This window comes from Megalops cyprinoides, chromosome 25, assembly GCF_013368585.1.
Source record: "Megalops cyprinoides isolate fMegCyp1 chromosome 25, fMegCyp1.pri, whole genome shotgun sequence".
Taxonomy (NCBI): domain Eukaryota; kingdom Metazoa; phylum Chordata; class Actinopteri; order Elopiformes; family Megalopidae; genus Megalops; species Megalops cyprinoides.
Window position 1 is genome coordinate 18,714,409 of NC_050607.1, and position 13,377 is coordinate 18,727,785.

Consider the following 13,377-nt stretch of genomic DNA (forward strand, 5'->3'; position numbering starts at 1 on the left):
GAAGCTCAGCTCAGATGCTGCTGGCTGTACAGGAGCTGCTGTTATGGGAGTGATATTGAATCTCAGCTCAGATGCTGCTGGCTGTGCAGAAGCCCCTGTTATGGGCATGATCCTGAATCTCAGCTCAGATGCTTTTGGCTGTAATAGAGCTCCTATTATGGGAATGATGCTGAATCTCAGTTGTACAGGAGCCCCTGTTAGGGGAATGATGCTGAATCTCAGCTGTACAGGAGCTGCTGTTATGGGAGTGATATTGAATCTCAGCTCAGATGCTGCTGGCTGTGCAGAAGCCCCTGTTATGGGCATGATCCTGAATCTCAGCTCAGATGCTTTTGGCTGTAATAGAGCTCCTATTATGGGAATGATGCTGAATCTCAGTTGTACAGGAGCCCCTGTTAGGGGAATGATGCTGAATCTCAGCTGTACAGGAGCCCCTGTTATGGGAGTGATGCTGAATCTCAGCTCAGATGCTGTTGGCTGTACAGGAGCCCTTGTTATGGGAATGATGCTGGCTGTCAGCTGTACAGGAGCCCCTGTTATGAGAGTGATGCTGACTCTCCATTGTACAGGAGCCCCTGTTATGAGAGTGATTCTGACTCTCCATTGTACAGGAGCTCCTGTTATGGGAGTGATGCTGAATCTGAGATCTGAGCTCAGATGCTTCTGGTTGTACAGGAGCCCCTGTTATGGGGGTGACGCCGAATCTCAGCTCAGATGCTGCTGGCTGTACTGTTCTGAGCTCCTGCTATGGAATTCTCACTCAATCTCCTGCCCCATGATGTTTTGCAGAAAGCAAGAGAAACCCCCTACAGGATTACCAGAAGAGTGATGGGGTTCGCCTTTATGCACCAGACGCCTCCTTCCTGACCAAGAAAAAGTCCCTCACCGTGGCCAAGTGCGCCCGGAGGTGCAGCCGCAACAGAACACCTTTTACCTGCAGGTACGTGTGAGATCTTTCCCCACACCATGACTGTGTTTAGGGTGTAGGAAAAAAATCTCTTCTCAGCACCATTTGGGAAAGACAATGCCCCGAAGCCACAGCGTGACCTTTGGATAGATCGAGAGATTTCCAGAAGCCATTCATGGTTACTGGTGCCCCTGTGGATTGTAGCGCTTGTTGGCCGCCACTCTGTTGTAAAGTATGCCGACCCCCAGTCCATTTAAAAATGAGCCTGAGATATAACTCCCGAAATGCTTAGCACAGAGCTTAAATGTTTGTCTTGGCATCCAGAGAAGTTAATATTGGTGTACACACAAGTCATTTGATAGTCAAACCTTGTTCTGGCAAACTGGATTATTTGACATGATCCCATTAGTGCTGGTAAAATGTGTTTTTTTCTAGCTTGTGTTTTCAGTTTGTTGCATAAAATTGCATTTTTTTTACAGACATCTGATTGGCCCGGAGGTAGCCCCAGGTGTCTGAAGTAAACATCAATGGGTCATTTGTTTGACTCGTTCGGTTTGATTTATTGGGTCATTAGCCGGATTAATCTGTGCATAGTTGTGCAAACGCATGCGCCAGGAAAAAAGATAGAAGTCCATCACTTACACAGAGAAGAACATTTCAACTTTCCTGTCAAACACAAATGATTAGATCAGCACTTGCTGTTGCTGGACACCGCTGAAAGGCAGCGGGCTGGAAATCGGCCAAAAAGAAAATGCTTTATTCAGCATACTTAACTGAATTTCTGCTTGTTCTCAATAGTAATAAGCTGGCCAGAAGTGGCCAAGCCCAACATGTTGCCAGCATATTTCAAGCACAATGCCTTATAGCTGTGAGCAGAGAGATACTCCAAAATAAACAGAAAAAAAACAAAATGAAGCAAAATCATTCTGCTTATTTGATTGTATGGATGTCCTCAAAATAGACAGTAGAACCCTTAACCATTGGAACAGCCGTTAGTCATCATATCACTGATACAGTATGAATGGCTGAAACAGAGAATAGAACACACTGACCTGAAAGACAGTTTCTGGATGCATCCATGATGTTATCCATCATCCTCAATAATCACACTGAAAACCGTTGAAGTCTTGTGGTGAAGAAAATTAGCGGGAGCTTGGCTTAATTAGATTGTGGACACATAGCAGTGAGGTTGCAGTCTCACCCTTTTGCACACAGTTTATTAAGGATTCTTGCATAATACATACAAATAAGGAATTGGCGATTTCTCTTCGACAGCTTGTTGGTGTAGAAGGTCTTGTTTAAAAGTTCAGAGTGTCTTTGGAGAAGGATCCCCTCTCTGCTGTTTGAGTTCCTTCCCGTATTCATCTTATCCTCCCAGTTTGCCAAACCATCTGCAGCTATGTGAAGATTTACAAACCATTGAAGAATTTTAACGATGGGCCTACTTTCTGCTTACGCCCTTGGATTATGACTAGCCTGACATTTAGAGCTGCAGCTTTATCACCTAGCGTTTATCTCAGGCTCCTCTGTATCTCCGCAGAGCGTTCGGCTTCGACCAGAAAAACAGGAAATGCCACTGGCTCTCGTTCGACAGCCTCACTCCAGGGGTCCAGAAGGAGCGCGACTTCAACTTCGACCTCTACGAGAAGAAAGGTAAATGTTATTGTTGACGCCGAGCTTTAGCTAAACACAGGGCTCCGCGCGCTCTCGTTTCCGCTCGTCCTCCTATAGAGCCGTCCATGCAGCCCCGGCGAAGTTGTTTGTTTATACATTGACGCATCTTGTCCTGTTGAGGATCTTGGGCCAAGTTTACAGTGGCGGTAGCCTGTCCGCGTTTGCGTCAAAAGTAAGATGTTGCTTCCATCCATTTTGCTTCTTGACAGGTGAGCAATTCTACGTATGTTCGCAAATAACCCTCGTGTGACGCTGGACTGAGATGTGAACTTCTTGGGAACTTCTCCTCCAGTTAATTACAGTGTTCCATTTACTGCTTTCTCGCATGCGTTCTGTTGAAGCAGTGTTTCTCAATCCTACACCTGGAGCCCCCCTGTCCTGCATATCTTCTATCTATCTTTGCTCCAAACACACCTGATTGAAATGACTAACATGCTCTTGATTAAATCAGGTGTGCTCGGCTAATCAAAAGTGCCACTGATGAGTCCAGTCAGGTAGGTAGAGCAGGGAAAGATGGAAAACGTGCAGAGCAGGGTGGGCCCCAGGACCAGGATTGAGAATCGGTGTGTTGAAGTAAATCTCGTTGCCGTGCTGGCTTTTTATCCACAGATTATGTGAGGCAGTGCATCGTCGGCACCGGGCTAAACTACAAGGGAACCAAGTCCGTCACCAAATCGGGAGTTCGGTGCCAGGCCTGGGCGTCGAACATGCCGCAAGAGCACAAGTGAGACTGCCCTTCCTTTGCCTCTCATGCTGTGGCGCTCTGCACCTTCTCCGATTCCATCTTACTCCGATAATGATACACTGGTGCATGTCCTCAAGAACTGCCCCTCCAGATTTCACAGCTGCAGTTCCTTGTCACAGCTGACTGTCCCAAAGCTAGCTCCCTTTGGGCTTTAGGCTTTAGGCTTTAGGCTGCATCAGCAAGAGAGCGTGACATCATACGCACATCCCCGCCGCTCATGTGCAGTGGTTCCCATGAGCGCCCCTCCCCCGTCAAACTGGGGAATAGCTTCTGCTGGCTTGGCTAGCGGTGAGCACCTGTAGTTTACATTACATTACATTACATTGCATTATTGGCATTTAGCAGATGCTCTTATCCAGAAAGATTTACATAGGCTACAATTGTACATGTTAACCATTTATGCAGCTGGATATCTACTGAGGCAGTTGTGGGTTAAGCTCCTTGCCCAAGGGTACGGCAGCGGTGCCCCGGCAGGGAATCGAACCAGCAACCTGTTAGTTACAAGCCCTGCTCCTTACCGCTCCTTACCACTATGCTACACTGCCATCTCTGCTCTCATGTGGGTAATGACTGGGTAATGGCATCCGCTAGCTTTGCTAGCAGTGAACGCTTATAGTTCCCTTCTATTGTAATGGCTAACATAAAGTTAGCAGCATTCCAAAGCCCTGCCCATCTATGTAGCACTCTTACAAGAGTCCTCTAAAAGTGCTGATCACAATGACATTGTTAAAATAACCAATTCTCTGGATACAGTATATCCGCCTAAGCCTCATGCAGAGCAACATAAGGTTACAATCTAAGAACATGTGTTTCTGGCGAGCAGTTGATATATGTATAAAAGGATAAGGGGCTTGAATCGGCCTGGCAAAGGTAAATTATATTACAGGCGCATGGAAGCAAAGATTAGTAAGGGAGGCGACTGTTGACAGGAGGTTACAGAGAAGCCCAGGCGGGCGGATTGGAAAGCGTACAGGTTTAAAGGTGGTCGGGAGTCTGCCGGGAGCCGGGGAGCTGATCAGAGAGCCAAACCCCGCCGAGCATTGCTGCGTATTAGTTATGAGCCATGAAGAGGGAACCGGGGCGGGTGGGGGGGGGGGGGGGGGGGGGGCGGGGCTGGACTCATGTTTTGTGTGTCTTCCAGTGGTTCTCCTGGAGTCACAGACTTAAGTAAAATGCTCACCTCTCTCCTTTCAGCTAAACCCCCTTGGCTCCTGCGCCATGCAAGTCGGCTGCCAGAGATTTTCCCTTTGAGTATCGGCGTTGAACATGAGACTGCTGTTCTGTGTGGAGAGAAAATCAGAATACTGTCTCTCGAGCTGCTTTTCATAGGTTTACATATGCTTATGTGCAGGCAAAGTTTAGAATGTTTGGAATTCTGGCTGTACGCATTCGGAATATCTATTCTGAAAGAGATGTTCCCAGGCATACATTTTAATATTCTGTCAATGATCGCCGTTTAGAAGCGGGCAGGCATTTGGAATCAGTGCCAATGTTAGAAGAATGCATAGTGTTATTCTCTTGGATGGAGCAGCCATACAGGCAGACAATCTCGAAGGACAGAAGCGCATTCAATTTTTGTTCAGATAGCTCCTGCAAATCTGACTCTTTTCAAAATGTATTGATTGTACCCTCATTTTCAGAGCAACAAAAGAAAGGAGCTTGACATTTGAGGCTTTTGTCACAGCAATGACACACGTCACCAAACCTATTCTTTCAGTGTTGCAAGCTCCATTCAGCAGAATATGTCTTTTAGTTGTTGTCATTTGTCATTCGTTTCAGCCCATCATCTTTGCTCGGCTGTTGCACAGTGAATAATTTTGACGCTTCGTAACGAGTTGTTCGGGATGCGGGCTTGCGAATGCGTTAAGTTAATTAACCGTGAATTGAAGAATCGCACTGAACACAGTGTTTTCCTGGCTGGAATTCTTGTGTTTAACTAGATATTAATGGATTACAATCACCCCTCATATCTGCGGTGTTCAGAATGCTTTATTCTGAATTAGCTGCTGATATGATCTCGTATATTCAGAATGATTTTATGTGTTCCCAGTAATGACAGAAAATTTGTTGCATGTTAGTGGCCACTCAGAGAGGAAAAACAATTGTGTTTAGAAGGACTGTGGTATCCAAAGACGGGAGTGGATTCTTTCTGAATCTTAACAGAAGACCACACAAAAGCGTGTGGAGAACAGCGTAATAACAGCATGTCCCGGCGTGATCCCGAATTTGACCAGATTTAAAGTTAGAGAGAACCAAATGGCCTGTCAGCTCAGGGCCGCTTTATTCGGGAGCCTTTTTCCTTACCATAATCTTTTGATCTCGAAACAGCAGTCACGATTTGTTGAACGCCCAGTCATTTGGAGCTCCTTCCCAAGAATGTGATCTGACTGACTGCCTGTGTGTTTGGTCTCTTGCGCAAAATGTCTTAAGGTTTTTGGACTCCCCGAGCAAAATGCATTTCGTTCATGCCACGCCTCCAAAACTAATTCCGTCACTATTGGCTCTAAACAAAAATGTTGGTTTATATATAAAACGCAAGAATATATGCCGAGGAGGTGAATGGTTTAGGGTCTCATGTAACCCCCCATTCCAAGCAATGGCTTGGCTACATTTATTCAGTGAGTTTATAGCAACCAATGGATCAAAAGCTTGTATCTGGACAGGGAGCTGCATGAACACTGACCAAGGTGTAGCACTTGCAAATTTTTGAAGCTCCCAAAAGGTTGTGGTGATCACTTGTGTTTACCATTTTTAGCTTCACTATCCAATTAAGGCTACAGCAATGTACAGTGAGTTTAGCCCAACACCTGGAAATTAGTGAATGTACATATATCCTCAGATGTAATATTTGGATGTCTTTTCCAGGTATTCTTCCAAAGATGACATGAGGTATTCCTATACGAGATATATGAGGCAGTTTACCACTACTACGAAAGGCAGTAACTCCACTGTAGATTAGGTGATGGATACGTCTATCGTGTTAACATACAGCCTTTATAGAACTTCCTTCTGAAAAGCAGTTCAAAGCCTTTCCGCAGGTAATGTTTGGTACCGAGGAAGCGACTTACAAGTATTGACTGATGAGAAGATACTCCTCTGTAAATAAATATAAGCTCTTAAAAAACTCAAATTACAGAATGTGGGGTCCGCTGCTGTTAGATAAGTGAGGTTTTCTCTCTTCTAGTGAGATGGTGAGGTTTCTCACCACACAAAATGTTGTCCGTTGCTTAGATTGCCACTGATAGCTGCAACCTGTTGAAATGTCTCTAAGGAGCCAGGATTGAGTGTCAACATGCCATGAAAAGGTGGTCATTACATTATTTATTAATCATTTAGCAGACGCTCTTCTCCAGAGAAACTTGTAAAGGTTAGTTTTACACCTTATACATTTACACAGCTGAATATTTACTTAAGCAATTTTTTGGGTGACAGGTACAGGTACAAGGGCAGCGCCCCACCATGGAATCAAACTGGCAACCTTTCAGTTACAAGCCCTACTTCTTATCACTATGCCACACTGCCACTGGGAAATAACCTGCAGTATTTGCAGCATGTTTTTTTTAATCACTCAGCCAGCACCTGTGGTTCCCACCAAATCTAATGTCTCTTTTCCTCCACACAGCTTTCTGCCGGCGTTGCACAAGGACAAGGAGCTGGTGGAAAACTACTGCCGCAACCCAGACAATGAGAAAACGGGACCGTGGTGTTTCACAACTGACCCCAAACTCCGGGAAGAGTCCTGCGGCATTCCCCAGTGCTCTGAGGGTAAACTCCCCCCCCCCCCCCCCCCCCCCCCGCCGCCGCCTTTCTTTTTTACATAGAGGTAGAGGCTGAGGTTTTTTTGTCGTTCGTGTGACACGACCCCACTCCGTGTGCTCTGAAATGAACCGGAAAATTCCGTTCGACCCATGAAAAAGGGTTCCGTTCGAGTTATTTCCTTATTCAGGGTTTAAGGGGGAAGGCGTTCTGCGTTTGGAATCTGGGCCAAGGAGTCCCATGTGAACATGTCGGGAGAAATTGGACAGTTTTGGAACAAATGCGTATCGCGTAGCCGAGCTGTCCCAGAGGAAACAGCCTACACAGGTCCTTTTTAAAAAAAATCTTAGACCAGCGATTCTTCTCTGCACCTAATAAGGGGGAAGAAGGAGAGTGAGAATGATCTGATGGGCTTGAAGTCAAAGGTGCTGAGCTGAAAGCTCAACCAATGCTATCACAGGTGCCTCGGTGAGGAGAAACTTGGCAATCTCCCTCTGAAATTAGTCTCACACAATCGAGAACACCGGGGAAAGTAAATCAAGGCTTCAGGATAGCGGCCCACCTATAAACACCTGTTTTCAATATTTTCCGGTTCTTTCCATACCGCCGCACGCATGAGTCATGGTGGGCCGTAAAAAGGAAACAGCTGAGAGAGACAGGGACTGTCCGGGATGTGACCTTTTCAGCACGTTAAAGTCTGTCCTGCGCGATCGAAATGCAATCGCCGTCCTGCCGGAGCGATTTCAGTTGCACATTGCACCGTGCTGCTTTCACCCCCCAAACGCAATTAAACCGAGCTCTTCAAACAGCCAGCTACATAAATGCATGACCCAAGTCACCCCGGGTAGCAACAGATGCCAAGCAGAAAAATGAATAATGTAACAAGGTATAGATAAGGACGATAAGGGCGTCAGTCTCTCTCTCTGTCTTTCTTGCATATGTAGTGACAAAACCGAAAAAATTTGTAACCTTGAAGTAAAATTTTGGTTAAGGAGGGATAATTTCCTGAATTTTATGGAGTGCTAGGCCGCAGAAGAATGTTCGACAAGCCTGAAAAGCTCATAACAGGCTATATTCAAAGTCATAGCCTTTTTTTGTGCTGCATATGCATTGCTGTGTTAATATTCTAAATACATTACCACCATGACCCCAGCGGCTTTCAAATGTAGTTTTATGTTGAGTGTATGCTGCGTGCTGTACATTACTAATGAACCAGTCCAATTCAGGTAAGAATTGTCTCATGTAAATGTCTGAATGTGACTCAAAATAGGATTTTTCTTTAGACTATACCATGAAATATATTGCTGGTTAGTATGGAAATGCAGTACATCTTGAAGGAACTACATTATACAGTACAATACCATATTACTTTATGCTATGCTATATGATGATATACAATACCATATCCTGTGCTATACTACACTAGACAATACTATACATAAATATGTATACTTTTATATAGTTATACATTAATGCTGTTAACAGCAGGCATGGATTTATTCAGCAAGGACAGTGAAGAGTACTCATTGCCCCGAAGTCAATGTACAAGAAGAAAAACATCATCCAAAATGCATTAAACATAATGGAAAGAGATTGAAACATGCTGGCATCACAATACGCTGCTCATCTTTCCCAGCATGAACTGAATTCACATGGCAGGCCGCACACAACGCCCCTGTAGGGGGTGTGGGGTGGGGGGGGCGCATTTTGTTAACCCTTGTCCTGCCTTCTAAGCAAGAAAGAACACAGACTGAAATTGGAGTCTTTATGCGGTCTTCTGTCCCTGTTTGTGAAATTCTCCCTTGTTTGTAGTGGAATGCGTGAAGTGCAATGGAGAGAGGTACCGGGGCCCCATGGACCACACGGAGAGCGGGAGAGAGTGCCAGAGATGGGACCTGATGGAGCCCCACCAACACCCCTTCCACCCTAAAAGGTACAGCAGGGGGGGATTCTCACGGCAAGGGCTCGCCCCCACACCACTCTGTGTATGCTCTTCTGCACGTCAGTCCCAGGCTCCGGAGGGTGAGGCGCTCAACGGGCTTACAGCCCCTTCTTAACCAGCCCAGTCCGATCACAAGCAGTGATCCCTTTCCCACAATGCATTGCAGAACAAGGCTGAGTGACAGTGCCAGCCTGTGTTCTAGTGGTCGATGTATCGTAGTATACTTGGCTTCCATTGCCTAGTCAGATTGCACGAGTTTACTTGTGGTGGGGCTTGAACGGTGTTATGCTCACGCTCACTGGTCTGGGAGCGTTGTTAGCCTTGTTTGACACTTGCTTGTCGAAATTGAACGGATACCCTTATGTGTTGTTGTGCTGGAGGTCACTCTGGATAAGAGCGTCTGCTAAAGGCATTTAATGTAATCCTTCAGGTGTAGCTCTTCAGAAACTGTGTTTGATATTTAAAGTAACTGAGTGGTGTGAAGGATTAAGGTTGTACCACTGAAGGCGCTGTAGTTTAGCCCTGCCTGGATTGTCAAGAACCTGTAGTCACCAGTAAATTGAACCTAGTTACTGTATGCCGTGTGTCACCTTAACATCCTCTAACATCCATCACTAGCTTCATGTAAACCCCAACCTTCATTTTCAACTCAAGATCCATCTGTTGATATCAGGGTGACTGTCTCAAAGGTATGATACCCCTCTGTGAATGAGTTCAAAATGGAAATTATTCATACTGCAGAACAGAAATTATTCATACTGCTCTTCCACAAAGCGATAAGAATGACTAAGATACGAGCTGATAAATTATGGACATACACGCATGTCCCCTCGAAATGGCTGCCCTACTTCTGAAAAAAAAAAATAATGTCCTCAAACAAATGGGTTAATTTACGTTGGTTCGCAGAAATGTGTGTGTAACAGATATGCCTGGTAACTCTAAGGATACGAACATTACAGAATGGAGATTATTCTTCTTATTCCTTTTTCTTCCCTCTATGGAGGAATACAGGGAGGGGGGGACAGAATTAAACGAGTGCCACGCTATCAATGTGAATGATGCTGTGTGTGTAAATAGAGATGGATGGCTAAGCTACACAGTGTAATACCCTCCAGATGTTTAGGCTTAATAACTGTTCCCCCCTGGGGATGGCTTAATAAGATATTATTGAGCTACTCTAACGGGTTGGCAGCGCTGTGCGTTCAGCGAGGGCCTGTTCTCGGCCCGTTTCCGGAGCGTTCCTGCTCATGCCGCTCCTCTCCTGTCCTTGCCGAGGCATCTCTCATCGCTGACACCCGCTGCCAAGGTCCTGGAATCCACGCCCCTGCCGGGCCAGTCGTGGAAAAGAGAGAAATTTGCACTCAGTCCAAAGCTCTGGGTGTCGCGTGCAAGCAGCACATAACTTTCATGGGCAGAATCATGTCTTTTAACTTTCTTCAGAGAGCAGATGAGGGAAAATGAAGGAATGTTTTTTTTTTTAATTTCCATAGCTTTCTACCTCACCTTTTGCAGCAGTCACCCGTGTTTCAGTTGATTTTACTAGCATTGTCTTTAAAAATGGTGCAAACCATCTGCCATTGCATGGAAGGTGCACACGCTGGGTAGTGAGAGGACATTTTGCAATGATTTCTGCTGTTTTGTCAGCTGCCACCCAAGTACGGTGGCCTAGGTAGGCCATACGGGGTGTAGTAAGACACCCGTCTGTGTCAGAGTTTCTGTGATGCAGGTTCTCCAATGTCATGCACTTTCCTTGAAGTGTCGTTACAAGCCCTCTGCCGTCCTGTAGAATGGCGTCGAGACCGCTTCAGCTATTTTAAACCCCTGTGTCTGTGTATCTGCTGGGTATCTGTGGACGACTGTGTCAGCTATGCAAACAGCGCACCATTTGATCTTGACCGTTCCTCTGTTGCGTGCAATACATGAGGGAGCAATGGCATTTCTGTGTAATTCCCATCATATGCACATGAATGCTCCGCTATGCCAAATCAAAAGGGGACTGTATAAAACCAGTATGTGCTGAAACAGTCTGTCGCATTCCCATCCACGCCTTGGGAATTGCCATATTCTCGGGAAGTAATGTCAACATTGTTTGGCATTTTTTTTTTGTCCCTCCGGGTTGCCCTCCGAGACGAATGGAGTCCACGGGGAAATATTAAAAAGCATATTTCAATCCAAGAATCCCAGGAAAATGCTTTACCTTCATCATAGTGCCGACAGCTGTTGAATGATGACGGACAGTGTTCTAGAAGTTATGGTCGGAGCAGAACCGAAGGCCGGTTTCACCTCGTGTGAGTGTTACGATGAACGTGGTGCCGCTGAAGCTTTAGTTCGTATTTGGTGTTTGCCTCTGCTGTTGTCTCCCAATGGTGGAACCAACTTCCATACTTATGCGGAGTCCCTCATTATCTTCAAGAAACGTCTGAACACACAGCTCTTCCACGCTCACCTGAACACCTGAAACACTACCACCTAAAGCAAATTCTTGTGTCTTAAACTTTGTTTTCCTTTAAAAAAAGAAAAAAATAATTTTATGGTTTCATGCACTTGTATCTCTACCAGCTAGCTTGTACCTTGTCTGGCCACCTATTGGAACATGGTCGTGCAACGCTTCTAATATTGTTGGCTCCTTATATGGCTTTTTGCTTGTGTTGTACACCACCACACTTGTAAGTCGTTTTGGATAAAAGCGTCTGCCAAATGAATAAATGTAAATGTTGATGTCTGCATTGCACCTGTTCATCTGCTTTTCGCATTAAACACCGCAATCTCCATTGCCCTGTGAGTCGGGATGGGTCAGGACGAGTCTGTTGCCTCTGTCAGGACGTCTGCGCAATGAATAAGTGATCAATACTAATCTTTTCAAGACCCCCGGCGTTAAAAATGAACTCCTGGTCAGGAGTGACGCAGCAGGTCAAATCTGGGTGCCGCTGCCTGTCAACACCAGGTAATTTAAGAAGGGGAATTCCAGCGCGGGCCTCGGAGAGGGACAGGGGTCACGACCTGATGTTGCCACGGAGACGGGCCCGACTCTCGCCGGAGTCCCGGACGGCGGCTCGTTGGCGGTCTGTTTTGATAAGCTGGGCCCATCCTTCACCCCTACGCCGGGACGGGTGATTTAGAGACATTGGAACCAGATTGCTGGGGCCTCGTCTCTGAGCAGAAGCAGAACCTGGACGGTCTGTGTTTTATTTCCCAAGCGGGTCTGTCCGCTAACCCCCCCCCCCCCTTTTTCTCCCCCCCGCAGGTACCCCGACAAGGGCCTGAGCGATAACTTCTGCCGTAACCCCGACAACCGCCTCCGCCCGTGGTGCTTCACGACGGACCCCGAGACGCCCTGGGAGTACTGCGACATTAAGGCATGCGGTGAGTCACAGCGAACGCGCCAAAACCGCCAAACCCGCCGTTTCCCCTCCATGTCCTTCAGCTTCTCTCTTGGCAGCCATTAAGGAATTCCAAAAAAGAGAAAAAAGTCATCTTAGGGAGGAGGTGTCTTTGCGAGAGAAACACAGCTGTATTGGACTGGCGCTGCTATTTCAATAATTAAGCTTTGGCGTATTTATTTATTGAAGAAGAAAAAAACTAAACACAAGACCCAGCTGTTGAGATCTAATCTGATTAAGAGCTGCTCTAAAATCGCTTAAGTAAACTCTTGGTTCGGTTCAGAGACATAACACCATGGCTGGACAGATTTCAGCCTTCTCCCTTTTCCAAAGTGTCAGAAAACCTCAAAGAGCGCAGTTCAGCTGGCGTGGACCTGGCAATAAAAGGACAACAGCTTAAGGCCTGTGGCTCTGATTCAGTTCTGCCATTTGTTTTCATTAACGTCATGTCAGAATGCTGAGGAGGGGCTGTTGTTTTCAGGGATGGCTGAAACTTAGCCGAGGTGCTGCTCTCAGTAGAAACCCTCAGCCACGGGTAACCTGTGCTCTGCAAGACACAAATCTCAGACTCATTAATAACGTCTTTGGTGCGGGATGGTACTCCTCTTCAGACCTGGGGCCAGGATAAAATACAGAGGGGTGCAATTGCAATCCACGGGGGGGGGATAAAAACTCATATATGAAAAAAAGTAATAAATACTATGTAGACATCCAGATATAAGGAGACAACTGGGGGTGCATTGAGGTCTGTCTGCACCCCTAAGCACCCCCATAACACCGGGCCTGCTCCTCTTCTCGAAACCCCCTACTGCCCGTTCTAACGATGGAAACTTCCCAAGCAGTGGATACAGACATAAACCCGACCCAGTTTGCAACTGAAGCCTTAAATCTAGTTGTGGTTCGAGGGTAATGAAATCAAGGCAAGGAGAGACAAGGAGCCAGCTTGTTTATGGGTTTGGGGTTTGTTTTGATA

The 13,377-nt window shown here is 46.2% G+C and overlaps 1 protein-coding gene across 1 annotated transcript in view; it reads left to right on the forward strand.

Annotated features, from left to right (window-relative positions):
• The window catches only part of LOC118772019 (hepatocyte growth factor-like), a 30,870-nt gene that overhangs the window by 2,607 nt on the left and 14,886 nt on the right, over positions 1 to 13,377 (forward strand). Inside the window, exons 2-7 of the mRNA XM_036520253.1 lie at positions 790 to 940; positions 2,448 to 2,560; positions 3,191 to 3,305; positions 6,949 to 7,091; positions 8,895 to 9,015; positions 12,269 to 12,387. Coding sequence (XP_036376146.1) covers positions 790 to 940; positions 2,448 to 2,560; positions 3,191 to 3,305; positions 6,949 to 7,091; positions 8,895 to 9,015; positions 12,269 to 12,387 — 762 coding nt within the window. The remainder of the gene's footprint in view (positions 1 to 789; positions 941 to 2,447; positions 2,561 to 3,190; positions 3,306 to 6,948; positions 7,092 to 8,894; positions 9,016 to 12,268; positions 12,388 to 13,377) is intronic.